Raw genomic sequence first — 16,867 nt, forward strand, 5'->3', positions numbered from 1 at the left:
AGCCTCCAGCCCTGCAGGCGGGTTCTTTACTGCTGAGCCCGCCCCTAAGGTGTCCTGAGCCTCCAGCCCTGCAGGCGGTTCTTTACTGCTGAGCCCGCCCCCAGCCTCCAGCCCTGCAGGCGGTTCTTTACTGCTGAGCCCGCCCCTGAGGTGTCCCGAGCCTCCAGCCCTGCAGGCGGGTTCTTTACTGCTGAGCCCGCCCCTAAGGTGTCCTGAGCCTCCAGCCCTGCAGGCGGGTTCTTTACTGCTGAGCCCGCCCCCAGCCTCCAGCCCTGCAGGCGGTTCTTTACTGCTGAGCCCGCCCCTAAGGTGTCCTGAGCCTCCAGCCCTGCAGGCGGTTCTTTACTGCTGAGCCCGCCCCCAGCCTCCAGCCCTGCAGGCGGGTTCTTTACTGCTGAGCCCGCCCCTAAGGTGTCCTGTCCTGAGCCTCCAGCCCTGCAGGCGGTTCTTTACTGCTGAGCCCGCCCCCAGCCTCCAGCCCTGCAGGCGGGTTCTTTACTGCTGAGCCCGCCCCTAAGGTGTCCTGAGCCTCCAGCCCTGCGGGCGGGTTCTTTATCCCGAGCCTCCAGCCCTGCAGGCGGTTCTTTACTGCTGAGCCCGCCCCTGAGGTGTCCCGAGCCTCCAGCCCTGCAGGCGGTTCTTTACTGCTGAGCCCGCCCCCAGCCTCCAGCCCTGCAGGCGGGTTCTTTACTGCTGAGCCCGCCCCTAAGGTGTCCTGCGTAAGCTTGTTTGGCTTTTTTTGTACAGTTGGTGCGGAAGGGTGGGAAGAAATAAGGCTGATAGGTAAAGTGAGACCAGCTTGCCAAGGGACATAAACCTCCTTGGTTTTTACTTCTGTAGGCTTTTTATGACTTTTAGACAAGGTGGGAACGTGGGTAAGCAGCCCTTGAAGATGAATGTGGTAGAAGTGGCTAGGATGGTGATTGATTGCATTCAGGGACTTGAGTCAGAGATGATGTTGAGATTTCTGAGGCTGAGTATAATAAAGGTAATTTAAGAGAAAGCAAGCAGGCCTTAAGCAGTGGCAAGCAGGACGAAAAGATATTGTCAGGAAAGGGAAAATGAGTCCTTGTGGTAAGGGGCGGGATTTCTGTTAAGACAATGCTCTTAAGGCAGGGCATAGCATGGATAGGAAATTGGTCATTCTGTTAGGAAGAGTTTTCTGGTAATTCGCCATTAGCTCAAAATTTTATTAATCAGACAGGAATTTTCACGCTTTAAAAAAAGATTACCCATTATGAATTTTAGTTCTATAATTGTGTCCCTTGAGATAAGCCCGTTGGGATCTCCACCCTCTCTTTTTCAGTGTTGAATTTTGCCCATTACGCACATCCTGTAAAGGGAAACAGCGTGTGACTGGGGGTCGGCTGGGGGGGAGGCTCCTTTCAGAGAGCCTCTGTAATCTCTGCATCTTTGGGAGGGAGGAGGGCAAGCATTAGGCACTGATGTGTGTTAAAACACTGTGTAGTCGTTCATCATCCTTGATTTCTTTACACGATAGTTGGAGTAAAATACTTAAAAAGGGTAAACGGCAAACCACTGAACAGGAACCAACCACACGGGCAGTTAGTCATTTCTTGTCGGCGGAGGCCCTGCAGAGGCACTGGCAGACAGCTATGAAGGAACTGGAATGATGAGGGTCTGGCATGGATATGGATCTTTTATTGTAGTAACAATAGTTTATTCTTCGAATCAAGGAATGAGAGCAAAGTTGCTTAGCAATTATGTGGGTGTTGAAAGAATGGCCTTTGGAGGAGCAGGCGTTTGAAGTAGGATAAATTCAACTTTCTCAAGAAACTTACAAACACTGATTAGCGTGATTCAGGGGCAGTCCTTTCACAAATCAAAAATATGTAGTCCTATTTCCTCCTGATGGCTTTGGTCCTCATCTGTTTTCCAGCTTTCCCATTGGGAGAGGAGGATGGTAACTCTTGGAACAGTTTTCCCCAGCGGCAGGTGCTGGGAGACGAGGGCTCCCAGAAAGAGAGTGGTCCCAGATTTCTAGGCGGATGTGGTTCTTCACCATTGGATCTAACTTTGCTCCACTAAATAGCTATAGCCATCTTGCTGGGTGCTGGAGAACTGACCTGGTGGGCACTGGTCCACCACTTCACCTTAGCAATAACAGACATGCGTGGCCACAGCACGCAGGTCACTTTTGGATGGCCAGGCTCTCTCTTTGTCCAGGAGGAAAGGGAAAGTGGTAGGGCATGGAAAAGGCACCAGAATATAAGGTTTGGGTTCTAGTCCTGGTTTCACTGCATCAAAAAGTATGTGATTTGGGAGACAGCGCCTCATCTCTGAATTAGCTTCATCTGTAAAGTAGCAGTACTATCTACTCTCCAGGGGTAAGACTAAAAGCAACTAATGGATAATGCGAGTCTACTCTGAAACAGCATCAACTGCTGTGTAAGTTTATGGAGATTTTACTTCTTGTTACTAGTTTATATTCTGGCCTTTAGGAATCCTCTTCCTCTCTCTTTTTTAAATATCTTTTAGTTAAAAACTTTGAGATACTATTGTTACTTTGTTTGAAGAACACTTCTCTGTTCTAGACCTTACTAACAATGAAAAGAGCTGAATTTCTGATCTAAACTATAGTTCTTTCTGTTCTTTCATGAAATGAGTTTTGGTTGACAGTTAAGGATTGGACTTTTGAAAACATTAGTTTTAGAAACAAGTCACCAACTCTTCATTTTGCAGTGAGGGTACTGAGACTAAGCAAGTAAGCAGCAAAATATTCTAATATTTAAAAAGGATAAATGGCAAACCACTGACCAGGAACAGACCACATGAGTGCGGTGGGTACTCAAGTCTCCTCCTCCAGGGTCCTTTAATATAATCTGATGCCTCTCTCACAGTTTGCTTAACTAAAATAAGGTGTTTAAGAAAGTTATCCCTGAATTCAGTTATCAAAAGTGCTATTTAATTACCCAAGGCTGGAGTCTAGGGTTTAAATCTAAATCTTCAGTGAGATCACTGGGTTGAACTAAAGCACCTACATAAAGATTTTGATTTTAGAACATAATGTTCCTTATTACTGGAGAGTGTTGGACCAGGGTTGAAAAAACCTGACTTAGTCTCAGTTCTCCTAAGTCAGCTTAGTCAAGAAAAACAAATTTAATCTCAGTGAGCCAGTACTCACCATCTGTAAGATGGGAAGGATGACAATATAGCATCTAAAGCCTCTACCAGCACTTTAGTTGGAGGATCTGTGAAACCCAAAGGCAGAGAGAGGGACGGGTGTGGGAGGGATTGGGGTCTCCTTTTTGTACCCTGAGAATTTTGCATTAATCAGTTACTTTTCCTGTATTATCTCTCTATCTGGAAAACCTTCAGTTGCCCTTTTCCTACCCAAAGTGACAGTGAAAGTGGTAGTCATGACCAGTTGTGTCCGATTCTTTGTGGTACCGTGAACTGTAGCCTGCCAGGTTCCTCTGTCCATGGGATTCTCCAGGCAAGAATACTGGAGTGGGTTGGCATTTCCTTCTCAAGGGGATCTTCCCCATCCAGGGATCGAACTCTGGTCTCCTGCATTCCAGGCAGATTCTCTACTGTCTGAGCTACCAGGGAAGCCCTTTCCTACCCAGAAGCTCTCCTTATTTTAAGGCTTAGGTTACATTTCATTTAATATATGAAGTCACTGTAGCACACACTATTCTTTCTGAACTCATTTATTGCCCTTATACCTTATTTATCCATTAGTTCCACATTGCTGTGGAATGTCTCCCTTTTATACCTAGTTTTTAGGGGGTAAGTTAATGTAGAAGATAAAGTGTAGAGTTAGAAGATAAGCAGATTTAGTGTGTGGTACTTCCCTGGTAGTCCAGTGGCTGACTCCACGCTCCCAGTGCAGGGGGCCCAGGTTCCATCCCTGGTCAGGGAACTAGATCCTGCATGCCGCAGCTAAAGATCCTGCCTGCTGCAATAAAGATTGAAGATCCTGAGTACTGCAGCTAAGACTCAGCATAGCCAAATACATTTTTTTAAAAATTAAAAAAATAAATATTAAAAGATTTAGTGTGAGATTAAGCTGGCCATTAAGAAAAATGTGTGTGAATGTATATGTGCTTAATTTTTAAAATAGCTATTACATTTTTTGAACAGTTAAAATTTTTTTCAGAACTTAATAAAGAGGGAGATACAGTGAGAAACCTTTTGGTCTTGGTCTGCAGTCAAACTAGTTTCCCCCCCACTGTTATTAGTTTCTTATATCCTTATAGAGTTTTTAAAATTTTTTCTTCCTTTTTCTTTTACATAGAAGCACACTGTATGTAGTCTTAGGTACATTTTTTTTTTTCACTTAAGTTACCCTGGAGATCTTTTCATATCACTACACAGTGAGTTCCTCATTGTTCTTAATGTTTTATGGATATACTATAGGTTAACCCGTGGTTGGGAGTTTTTACTTGGGTAAAGTCCCAAATAATTTTAAAATCTGAATGACTGTTGGGCCTTATAAGAGGGCTGTGTTCTTTATTTTTCTGTATTTCCACAGTGTGTTGCAGATTTTAAGCACTTTATATTCTTGAAGTAGATCCTCACAAAACCTCTTTGGAGGTAGATAGTTACGCTATAGGTGTTACAAGGTAAATAAAGAAAGGAGATGTCTATTTAGGATTTTCTGACTGTGGTGCAGGATTCAGTAAAAGCTCCACCGTGCCCTTTTCATGTGCTGTACTGCTGGCAAATAGAGAGTTTACTTGAGAAACACAGCCTGCTTTGTAGGGCTGATAAAAGTCTTCCTTACTTCATTTATAAGCATTTGTGTACTTCCTTCACTTTACTTACTTCCTTAAAACCGGCAGAGCATGTAGAAAAGGATCTCCACATAAATGAAGCTTTGAGAAACAAAACAAATGTAGAAAGAGGATATGCAAATGTTATTTTTATAGATGAATTTTTTTTAATTGTAAAAAATCCTAACTGAAATATATGTATGCAGAAAAAAGTGACTTGCTTAATGGAATTGGAAGTATTCATTGAGGTGAATGTGGCTCCTTAAGCGATTGAATGGGTAGGGCTGAGGAAAATAGGGAAGATTTTAACCTGGGATTTAACATCTAATAAGATTCTGTGTTAGAGGAAGTACAGCCTTAGCTGTTTAATTTGACCTGTTTAGAGTGCACAAGTGAAATGGAAGGAATTTAAGTTTTATTTTTACATTTTCACTTAATATGAAACACAGTTAGTACTCAAATAGCCCAAACTGCTAACTCAACTACCTGAATGTTAAAGTATGTATTTAGATTATGGCAAGACCAGAATGCAAATTTTCTACAAAATATTTTCAGCCATTTTGGTGACTCCTGAGGTATTTTTGCTATTGAGTTTTTATATATTTTTATTTTATTTTTTGGAGTTTTTATATATTTTTATTTTATTTTTTTGAGTTTTTATATATTTTTAAAGCAGGCACTTGATTTCTTTCTCTTTTCATATTCATACCCTTTTTATACTCATCTTGAAAACTTAACCCAGCATCATGGAGTTATAGAGATGTTTGGACATACAGAGATTACTAATCAGTATTTGATATATTTGTATGTTAACTTGGCCCTTGATATTGAACAAAAGAGAGAAGTGAAGCGGAGAGCGGTTCTGACCAGCCTGGGTTGGCCACCTTATCCAGGGCCCCCAGCTGCAGCTCTTCAGCACCATCTGAACACATTCTCTTGCTCTTTCCCCCCTTTTTCTTTCTACTGTGGGCCAGCTGATAAAAGCCTACAAGGGGTATGTGGAGAAGGGAGTGGCAGTCCACTCCAGTATTCTTGCCTGGAGAATTCCATGGACAGAGAAGCCTGGCAGGCTTATAGTTCACGGGGTCGCAGAGAGTCGGACACGGCTGAGCAACTCACACACACACGCACGCGGAGTATGATAGTTACAAACCGTTCATGGAGCCTGGCTCATTGTAGGCGAGTCAAAGAGACTGGTTTGAAGTGAGCCAAAGCTCAGAGGGAATGAGACCCTGTCGATAACAAGTGGGGAGCCTGGCAGCTGGCGGTGTATTTTTTGTCTCCCTCCCCAGGGTAGGGGCAGCCGTTAGTGTTCGAGAGTGAAGGCGCCCCTAAACTGCTCTCTTCCTCCCTTCCAGGTCCTCTCCCATAACCTGTGCACCGTGCTGAAGGTTCCGCATGACCCGGTTGCCCTTGAAGAGCACTTCAGGGATGATGATGAGGGGCCTGTCTCCAATCAGGGCTACATGCCTTATTTAAACAAGTTCATTTTGGAAAAGGTATGATTCTGACCTCTTCCTGCTTATAGCGGTGCTCAAGTTACACTTTTCAGGCGGGCCCCACACACCCTTGTTGGGGCGTTCCCTAAGGAGTTGAGTTGTGAAGCATCTCGAGATAAATCAGAATGAAAGAAGAGCCTGAGAGTGCTTCCTCTTTCTCTCTCTTCTCCAGTGTCTTCTAAACCTTGGTTCGTTATTTTTACCGCTGGCTCTTTTTTTGAAATTTTGTGTTCATCTGTACCTGTCTTCTCCTCTCTTTGGGACCTTTTTTTTTCTTTTTAAATTCTGGTTCTACGTGTACCAGAATTGTTAAAGCATGGATTGGATATGATATGATTTTTTTAAAAATTCTGGTTCCACATGTACCAGAATTGTTAAAGCATGGATATGATGTGGTAAAATATCTATACTTTATAGATAATACACAGCGAAGTTTTCATCCTGGACTTTTCTGGGTACCACGTGGGTGTTGCCTCTGATACGTTATGACTAAGGATGCTATAAACTGTTAGGTGTTTGGAAGCCAAGTATAACCTCTTGGTATTTTCTGCCTCATTTGAGTTCTCCAGTGGTTTGGATAATTAAAAATTGACACATTAAATTGTTAGATTTAATGTTCTTTTATTTTTTTTAAAGAAAATAATTAATGGCACATTTAATTGAAAGCATTTGTGATTTAAAAGTTACGAAACCTAGGAATTCCCTGGCAGTCCAGTGGTTAGGACTCCATGCTTTCACTGCTGTGGCCTGTGTTCAGTCCCTGGTTAGGGAACTAATATACTGCAAGATGCAGCCGAAGAAAATAAAGTAATTAAGTAAAGTCTTAAAAAATTACAAAAATTAGCTTGTTATTAAATAGGCAATTAGTACAAATATATGAGATAAAAAGTAAACTCCCTTTACCCTTTTTAGTCTGAGTCTTCAGGAGTAACCACTTTTAATTATTTGCTGACCTTTTTATATGCATGCAAGCACACACCTATACAATACGTAGTGTTTTATTTCTGTACCAGTAGGGTCATGCTACATATAGTTCAGTTTGTTTTTTTAACTAAGCAATATATTATTGTCATCTTTCCATATTATGTACATTTAGTTTAGATATGAAAAGTAATCATATATGCACATGAAGGGTTGGGAGTCCCTACTTTTGTTTATTTATAATATATAGCCTGAGTTTTTGGGGTATATGTTAAAAATGTCTTTCAAAAAGTGATGGTGATAATACCTTTAAATTAAAAATAAAATACATTAAAAAAGCCTACTTTCCAATCACCTAAATACCATAACTACTGACATATTTTTTCCTATGATTTTTAAACATTTTTATAGCTATTTATATGTATGAATTATTTTTATAATTTAGTGTCTTTTTATAATAGCAAAGTACAGTAACTAAAATGTATAATAATAATTTAAGTTAGTGGTTTGGAAAATGCCAAAATGTTGGTCAGCATTCTTTTTAAAAATCACATTTTATTTTTTAGAAATTTTGCAGCAAAGACTGTCAAAACTATAGTCTGTTCATTTAGGTAGTAGTCTTTGTACCTATATCTATTATTCCATATAAGCCTCAACAATACAATTTTTGCTCTTTATTTATATGTGTGTGTATGTTTATGTAAATATAAAACATTGCCTTGGTCATGGTTTACTTAGAAAAGAAACTGCAGAGGGAAAAACCACACCAAAATGAAACGTAAGACTTAAACTTGCAAAAACCACCTATTGTATGATCCAGTTTATGTGAAATGTCCAAAATAGGCAAACACATAAAGATGCAAAATAGATGAGTGGTTGCCAGAGGTGGAGGGAAGTGGGAATGGTGAGTGACTACTGATGGGTTTGAAGTTTCTTTTTGGGGTGATAAAAATGATCTAGAGTTAGATAGTGATGTTGATTGTAAAACCTTTTGAATATACTGAATACTACTAAAATGTACACTTTAAGAGTGAATTTTTTGGTATGTGAATTATATTGTGATAGAAAAGATTTAAACAAATTATATAGAAACTTACATGTGACGTTTCAAATCTTCATAGTATGATTCTATACTATTTTCTAAAGCTTTTTTGGGCTGCCTTCTGTTCATTGATTAGGTAGCTCATTTGTTCTTATAGTTGTATTATGTCAGGAAGTTTTTTCTTTTTTTTTGGTTTGTGAAGAAATTCTTTTTATTTAGAAAAAATGTCCCCAGCTTTATTGAGATCTTACTGATACCTAATGTATGTAAATTTAAGTTGTATAGCATTGTGAGGTGTACAGCATTATGATTTGATACATGTATATATTGTGAAATGATTGCTACAATAAGGTGACTTGTGTTAACATTGCCTCCCATAGTTACTTTTTTGTGTGTGGAAGGGCTATAAATTTTAAGATTTGGTCTCTTAACAACTTTAAATATATAGTAGTATTGTTAGTTATTGTCACAATGCTGTGCAGTATATCCCAGATCTTTTTCATCTTAAAGCTATAAGTTTGTACACTTTGATCAGCATCTCTCCGTTTCTACTCCCCTCCCTCCAGCCCCTGACCACTGCCATCCTATTCTCTTATTTAAGTTCATTGTTTTAAATATTCTACATAAAACTGAGAACATACAGTATTTGTCTTTCTCTTAGATTGTCTTAGCCATGATTAGTTAAAACAGCTTCAGAATCCTGAGTTTATCATTTGATATTTCTGCATTAATTTAAATAAAAGTCAAGAGGTTTTGAATACAACTGTAGTGGTGAGAACGTTTATGTTCTACTAACAACCCCTAAGATAAGAACTGAACTGAACTGAAGACAAGAGAGTGATAGAGGAGAATGAAAAAGCTGGATTAAAACTCAGCATTCAAAAAACTAAGATCATGGCATCCGGTCCCATCACTTCCTGGCAAATAGATGAGGAAAAAGTGGAAGCAGTGACAGATTTTACATTCTTGGGCTCTAAAATCACTGTTGATGGTGACTGTAGCCATGAAATTAAAAGAAGCTTGCTCCTTAGAAGAAAAGCTGTGACAAATCTAGACAGCATATTAAAAAGCAAAGACATCACTTTTCATACAAAGGTCCAATAGTCAAAGCTCCAGTAGTCATGTATGGATGTGAGCGTTGGACCATAAAAAAGGCCGAGTGCCGAAGAATTGATGCTTTGGAATTGTGGTGTTGGAGAAGACTCTTGAGAATCGCTTGGACAGCAAGGACGTCAAACCAGTCCTTAATGAAATCAACCCTGAATATTCACTGGAAGGGCTCATGCTGAAGCTCCAATACTTTGGCCACCTGGTGCAAAGAGCCAACTCATGGGAAGGGACCCTGATGTTGGGAAGGATTGAAAGTGAAAGGAGAAGAGGGCGGCAGAGGATGAGATGGTTAGATAGTATCACTGACTCAGTGGACATGAGTTTGAGCAAACTCCAGGAGATAGTGAAGGCAGGGAAACCTGGCGTGCTGCAGTCCACGGGGTTGCAAAGAGTTGGACGTGGCTTAGCAGCTGAACTACAGCAACAGCAGGACAAGTGGTTAGCATATGAAGCATGCCCAGATCCCACATAAGGGGTCAAATTGGGTATATTCCCCCCCTTTCCTATCAATACCTGTTTTAATCAAGTTCAGCTGTATGAACTGGAAGCAAGACAGTCTGCAGTGGACCGTCAAACCCAAAGGACCCCCTTTCTCTGTGCCTCTAGGACAAACAATGCCTAGTTCCCTAATTTTTTCCCCTAAAGTGTATGTTAGCACTCTGGCATCATGGACTTTAAATAAATAAGGCAAAAAGTTGTTGTCTTCCCTACTTTATATAAAAATGTGTTTAAAACATACTACAACCTCATTGTATTTTTACTTTTTAAAAAATTACAGTATATTTATTTATTTATTTGATTTTTTTTTTACATTTATTTTTGTTAGTTGGAGGCTAATTACTTTACAGTATTGTAGTGGTTTTTGCCATACATTGACATGAATCAGCCATGGATTTACATGTGTTCCCCATCCTGATCCCCCCTCCCACCTCCCTCTCCACCCTATCCCTCTGGGTCTTCCGAGTGCACCAGCCCTGAGTACTTGTCTCATGCATCCAACCTGGACTGGCAATCTGTTTCACACTTGATAGTATACATGTTTCAATGCTATTCTCTCAGATCATCCCACCCTCGCCTTCTCCCGTAGAGTCCAAAAGTCTGTTCTATACATCTGTGTCTCTTTTTCTGTTTTGCATATAGGGTTATCGTTACCATCTTTCTAAATTCCATATATATGCGTTAGTATACTGTATTGATGTTTACCTTTCTGGCTTACTTCACTCTGTATAATGGGCTCCAGTTTTCATCCATCTCATTAGAACTGATTCAAATGAGTTCTTTTTAATGGCTGAGTAATATTCCGTTGTGTATATGTACCACAGCTTTCTTATCCATTTGTCTGCTGATGGGCATCTAGGTTGCGTCCATGTCCAAAAAATTGCAGTTTATTTAAACCAAAATCAAAACCAGAAACAGTTCACACAGTAAATATGTCTTATATTTGGCAAATGTTTGATGGCCTGCTGTGTGCATGTGTTTGAGCTTAAAAATTAAAAAAACAAAAAATAGAATTATATCTGTTATTAAAATATATGGAACATACTGGGAAAGTCTCAGAAACCTGGAAATTGCTGTTTTTCAGCTAGAATTTGTGTGGGCTGGAAGACTGGATTGAGAGACATGGTTGAATATCTTGAGGTGCTATACTCTGATACCTCATTTTGTTCTCCTTGATGTAACTTTCTTTAAACATCCTGAGTTTTAAAGTTTTAAAATGTTCCTTGTTTTAGTATTCAGGTATTTAAAAGTTTTGTAAGTGGGGGAGAAACTATATGACAAACCTAGAAAACATATTAAAAAGCAGAGACATTATTTTATTACTGACAAAGGTCTGTATTGTCAAAGTTGTGGTTTTTCCCGTAGTCATGTATGGATGTGAGAGTTGGACCATAAAGCAAGCTGTTTGGAACAATTGATGCTTTTGAACTGTTGGAGAAGACTCTTGAGAGTCCCTTGGACAGCGCGGAGATCAAACCAGTCCATCATAAAGGAAATCAGTCCCGAATACTCATTGGAAGGACGGATGCTGAAGCTGAAATTTTAATAGTTTGGCCACCTGATGCAAAGAGCTGATTCATTGGAAGGGACCCTGATGTGGGAAAGACTGAAGGGAGGAGAAGGGGACAACGGAGGATGAGATGATTGGATGGCATCACCAACTCGATGGGCATGAGTTTGAGCAGGCTTTGGGAGTTGGTAATGGATAAGGAGGTTGGTGTGCTGCAGTCCATGGGATTGCAAAGAGTCAGACATGACTGAGCGACTGAATTGAACTGAACTGAGCGACTATAGCAGTGTTTAAGAAGTCCAAAATTAGTCACTAAATTTGGGGAAAATCTTATTCCCAGAGCAAGTGAGGATGTGATGAAACAGTGAGCCCTTGTTTATTATTGCTTAGCCACCTGGAGTGGAATTTTGCCAGGCTTTCAGTCCAAATAAAGCAGCCAAGGTTTCCATGGTGTGGGTTTAAATTGAGCAGATCGGTGCCTTGTTTTGAAACTTGGTTGAAAAAAAATGCCAGTAGTGACTGAAGAGTGTTAACAGAAAACTTAGAGATTGTCATCAGTTATTTAATGAATATATGAAATGATGAGTAAACATTTGCAATATGTACATTTATACATACACACACAGAGTCTGATTTGATCCTCACGCTAATCCTATGATGCATAACTGGAATTCTTATCCCCATTTAACTCAGGAAGAAATAGAGAACATAGCTAATAAGGGGTAGATAGGTTTTGAACCTAAGCGATTTCACTTTTAGACCAGAGTACTTTTAACTGTATGTTCTATTGAGGGATTAATTACTACTTTACAGAATTAATACTTTTCTAGTTACTGGATATATAGTAGGGGCCAGGGGAAAGTGGTTTAAAAACCATTCTGATCATCTCAAACTCTCTCATCCAGCGTCTAGTTCCCTTAGGTTCTTTCTCAATTGTTTTAATGAAATTGTTTTTCTTCTTCTTCAGTATCTGGTGTTCCTCAGTGTTCAGTTTGGTCATTTCTCCCCTGTCCCCCCTCCCCCAATTATTTGAGAGGTTTTTCTGCCTTTGCCTAAGAGAGTTACTCAGAAGGGATTGAGACCAAGAGATAAACTATAATGAAACTTGCTTTGCAAAAAATAATTTTTCCATTTGGTTTCCGATTTGCTTCTTCAGAGGGAGTAATTCTTGTTGTTCTTCACATTGATAGAATTTATTTTCAGCTTTCCTGAGACTTCAGATGATAATCTTGTGTGTTCATGTATTGAATATTTTGCCTCTGCTGATTGTTAACTTTTTTCTTGTTTGTTAAATTCCTTTTTTTTTAGAGTAAAGAATAGGATTCTATAAACATCCGGGAAGAATTTTTGAATTTTTGTGAGCTCCTCCCCACCTTTTTAGGGCAAAAAAACACTGTGCCTGGATTATCTGACAATGAATAATTGAAGAAAGTGGTATATTGTTACTTTTTAAATTTTGAGCCCCAGGAGACTACATTGGAAACTGGTTCTGAGACTCTCCTGGTAGTACAGCAGATAAGAATCCGCCTGCCAGTGCAGGGGACTTGGGTTCGGTTTGTGGTCCGGGAAGATCCCACATACTGAGGGGCAGCTAAGCCTGTGCACCACAGCTGGTGAAGCCCGCTCACCATTGAGCCTGCGCTCTGCAGTGAGAAGCCCATGCACCTCCATGAAGAGCAGCCCGCACTCGCTGCAGCTAGAGAAAGTCTGTGTCAGCAGCAAAGACCCAGCACAACCATAATTAATTAATTAAAAAAATATATAGCTCTGCCTCTGTGTTATGAGGCAATCTAAACCTTTCATGAGCTTTAATAGTCTAGTTGGCTTCTTCATCCAAATCATTGTCAGTTCTTTTCCCTGATTCTACACATTAAAGGTTGGCCTGGGCTGTTTGACTAAAAACCAGTAATCCTTTGTCAATAAGCCAAGTCCTAATTGGGGGATTTACTGCTTTCTAATGTAATCCTTTTTTGTTGTTTTTGTTTTAATTTTGTTTTGGGAACACACATACACACATGCAAAAGAAAGATACACAAAGAAAACCATTTTTGTTCAATATAATGTTTCTATTCTCTAGCAGTCTGCTTTCTATTTTCTTAGGCTGGATGTTATACTTTCTTCCCAGATGCTTGCTGTCCCTTAGTTATAGTTCTACCATAAAATGAGTTTTCAAATTTCTCTTAGTGGAGTGAATATGACTTCAGCACTCAAAATGTTGTCAAATGTATACCTAACAAGTATCATTTAATAGGAAAGGGTGCATGCGTGTGTGCTGAGTTGCTTCAGTTGTGTCCGACTCTTTGCAACCCTTTGGACTGATTCCGCCAGGCTCCCCTGTTAATGGGATTCTCCAGGCAAACATACTAGAGTGGATTGCCATGCCCTACTCCAGGGGATCTTCCTGACCCAGGGATGGAACCTGCCTCTCTTAAGTCTCCTGCATTGGCAGGTGGGTTCTTTACCATTAGCACCACTGGGAAGCCCGATAGGAAGGGGTGCTGCTCTTAAATTCCCCAAACCAGGCTTTTATATGATTTTTTCTTATTATCCTTTAGCCTGTGTTGTTTTTTCTTTCATTGTTGCTTGAAAGTTACATAGTATTAATTTAGAACAGTGGCCAAGTTGGACTCTACATTTTCATCATGTTTGCAAAGTTATACAGGACTAAAAATTTCTGAGTAACTGAAGAGGTTCCATGCTGAGAAGTATGAGTGACGTTATGTCATTAAACACCCTGGCCAACAATATAAATCTAAAACTGATGTAGTCTAAAGAAATCTTACGTTTTTTTAAAGTGTCAGTTCTTTATTACAGTAGTCAAGAGGGAGATTAACCTTATTTATTTATGCCTGCGGTGTAGGGCATGTGGGATCTTAGTTCCTCAACTAGGGATCAGACCTGTGCCTCCTGCAGAAGCACAGAGTCCTAACCGCTGGAGAGCCAGGGGATTCCCAGAAGTATTGTTTTTCAGCTTTAAAAAAAAATAGCAGCTTTAGTGAGATATAATTCATATACCATACAAGAATATTTAAACTGTACAATTTGGTGGTAAAAACCATATCCATTAGCACTTACTCTCCTCCCCCTCAGCTGTAGGCAGCCACTAACCTACTTTTTACCTCTGGATTTACTTTGACCTCTATGGGTTTACCTCTGTCTGGACTCACACAGTGTGACTGGAACTGTGTGACCTTCGTGTCTGTCTTCTTTCACTTAGCATCATGTTTTCAGAGTTCATCCATGTTGTAGCACATAACAGTACTTCATTTCTTTTCATGTCCAAAAAATATTCCATTATGGGTACACCATATTTTGTTGGCACATTCATTGGATGATGGATGTTTTGTTTTCTTCCCACTTTCTGGTTATCATGAATTTACTGCAGTGAGCATGCATGTTCAATTTTTGTGAGGAGGTTTGTTTTCAGTTCTTGGTTATATACCTAGGAATGAAATTTGGGTTATGTGGCAACTCTGTGTTTAACTTTCTGAGGAACTGTCAAGTTGTTTTCCAATGCAGCTATGCATTTTACTTTCTGCCAGCAGCGGCTGAGTGGTCCAATTTGTTCATATGCTCATCAGCATTTTGTTTTTATTATAGCCATTCCAGTAGATATGAAGTACATAGCTTACTGTGTTTCTATTTGCATCTCACTGATAATTAATATAAAAATTCTGTTTTTAAAGTTTGTTTTTTATTGTAAAGGTAATAAAAGGATATTGTTGAAGTTAAGAAAAAAATAACTTATTAAGAAAATATGTATCATCCATAGTTTTAACATACATAGGCAGTCACTGTTAGCATTCTGATATGTTTGTTTTGAGTTTTTATTTTTATTTTATTTTTGTGTCCACACTGCCTGGCTTGTGGGATCACAGTTCCCCAACCAGAGATTGCACATGCATGCTTAGCAGTGAAAAGTGTGGACTGCCAGGGAACTCCCAAGTCTTTATTTTTTAAAATGTTTTTATATATTGTTTTTCAAGGGGTCATATTGAACACTTAACATTAATATTGCCTGTCCCATGTCATTGGATTTTTTTAAGAAATCTTGAGTACAAAGAGTCTATTGTGTTTCAGATACTAAATGTTTTAAACAGGTATTCTAATAAAGTCTTTATGTCTGTCAACTCTGTGGGTTAAGTACCATCATTACCACCATTTTAAAGATGAGGAGATGGGCCTTGGGTTAAATGCTTGCTCAAGGTCACCCAAGTACTAAGTGGTATTCAGTGATTGTATAATAGTTTTGTACTTTATAACCATGCCTTTTCTTGGTGGACTTTTTATTTTTTTCCCCACTGTTAAATAACAGTGACTATCCTAGGTGAATCTTTGTCTGACTCTGGTTCTCTTGTTAGGATAATCAACAAGTATTGACTGAACAACAAGTATTGATTGAACAACAAGTAATTGAAGTAGAATTATTGATCAAAGAGTATGAATGCTTTCTGAGAAAAATTTCTGCAGTTTCTAAAGCACTACATTGACCAATTTCCCTGTCTTTTGAGAACTGTTTCTGTTCCACAACAACTTTAGTCTTGAGCTGGGTTTGCATAAAGTTTCTAGTTTAGAGAACATGTGAGTTTAGTTTTATAAATACTTTTAGTACTTTGAGTCAGAATTGAGGTGGTATCTTATCCTTCATATGTATGAATCTTGGTGTAAAGTAAAAATTCTCTGTAAAAATAAGAACCACTCTGCATATTTCTTTCTTGGAAATCATCTTTGGTTTGGACACCTTGAAACCACTAGCAGCAATTATTATTAAATGTGAGACTGTTGATTTAATATGTGTGACGCGAACTAGAATTTTGGAGCCAGTTTGTTCTTGTAGATGAGATAGAGTATGGAATCATAGATTTTTAGACCTTTTATAGTTTGAATGGGCCTAGAGACCATTTCAACTTATGGATTTATTTTAATTGAGGTCACATTGGATAGTGAACCCATACCCGTCAATGGCTTGTTTTTAGGTAAGTCCAACATCTTTATCATGACGTGCAGGGCCATGTTCAGTTTGGCTCCTGCAGCCTCGAGAGCCTTCTCTCCCCTCCCTCTTACTCACTTCAGGGCAGCCACCTTGGCCTTCCTCAGATTGCTGAGACCCTTCTTGCCACAGAGCCTTCAGACATGCTGCTTCCTCTGCCGTAAGGTTTGCGCCACCCATCACGTGGCGGTCTCGGCTTGATTGTCACTTCCTCAGGGAGGTTTCTCCAGGTAGCACCCCACCCATTCTAGGCCTAACCAGCTTTCCTGTAATGGACGCTTGCGACATTCTGTGCTTTTCTTTTTTACCACAGTTTTCACCATATAGGTAGTTGTATTATTACTGTATGGTTTGATACCTTATTACTCCCCTGGAGTGTAAGTTCTAGGATGGCAAGAACTGTTTCATCCATGTTGATGGGTTTTTTTTTTTCTTTTTCTTTTTGGTATGTGCAGGAGCTTTTAAGTTTGATGTTATTTTGTCTAATTTTGCTTTTGTTGCCTGTGCTTTTTTAGCATCATATCTAAGAAATCATTGCTCATTCCAGTATCATGAAGT

At 39.5% G+C, this 16,867-nt stretch overlaps 1 protein-coding gene across 3 annotated transcripts in view; it reads left to right on the forward strand.

The window, feature by feature from the left end:
* SWAP70 (switching B cell complex subunit SWAP70) overlaps positions 1–16,867 on the forward strand; it is a 77,164-nt gene that overhangs the window by 19,459 nt on the left and 40,838 nt on the right. For 2 of the 3 annotated variants that reach the window (XM_020874458.2, XM_020874459.2), the window contains exon 2: positions 6,098–6,238. The exons of the other annotated variant lie outside the window; for it this stretch is intronic. In XM_020874458.2, coding sequence (XP_020730117.2) covers positions 6,098–6,238 — 141 coding nt within the window. The remainder of the gene's footprint in view (positions 1–6,097; positions 6,239–16,867) is intronic. 3 annotated transcript variants of the gene reach the window in all.

Source organism: Odocoileus virginianus, chromosome 10 (genome assembly GCF_023699985.2).
Source record: "Odocoileus virginianus isolate 20LAN1187 ecotype Illinois chromosome 10, Ovbor_1.2, whole genome shotgun sequence".
Classification (NCBI taxonomy): Eukaryota; Metazoa; Chordata; class Mammalia; order Artiodactyla; family Cervidae; genus Odocoileus; species Odocoileus virginianus.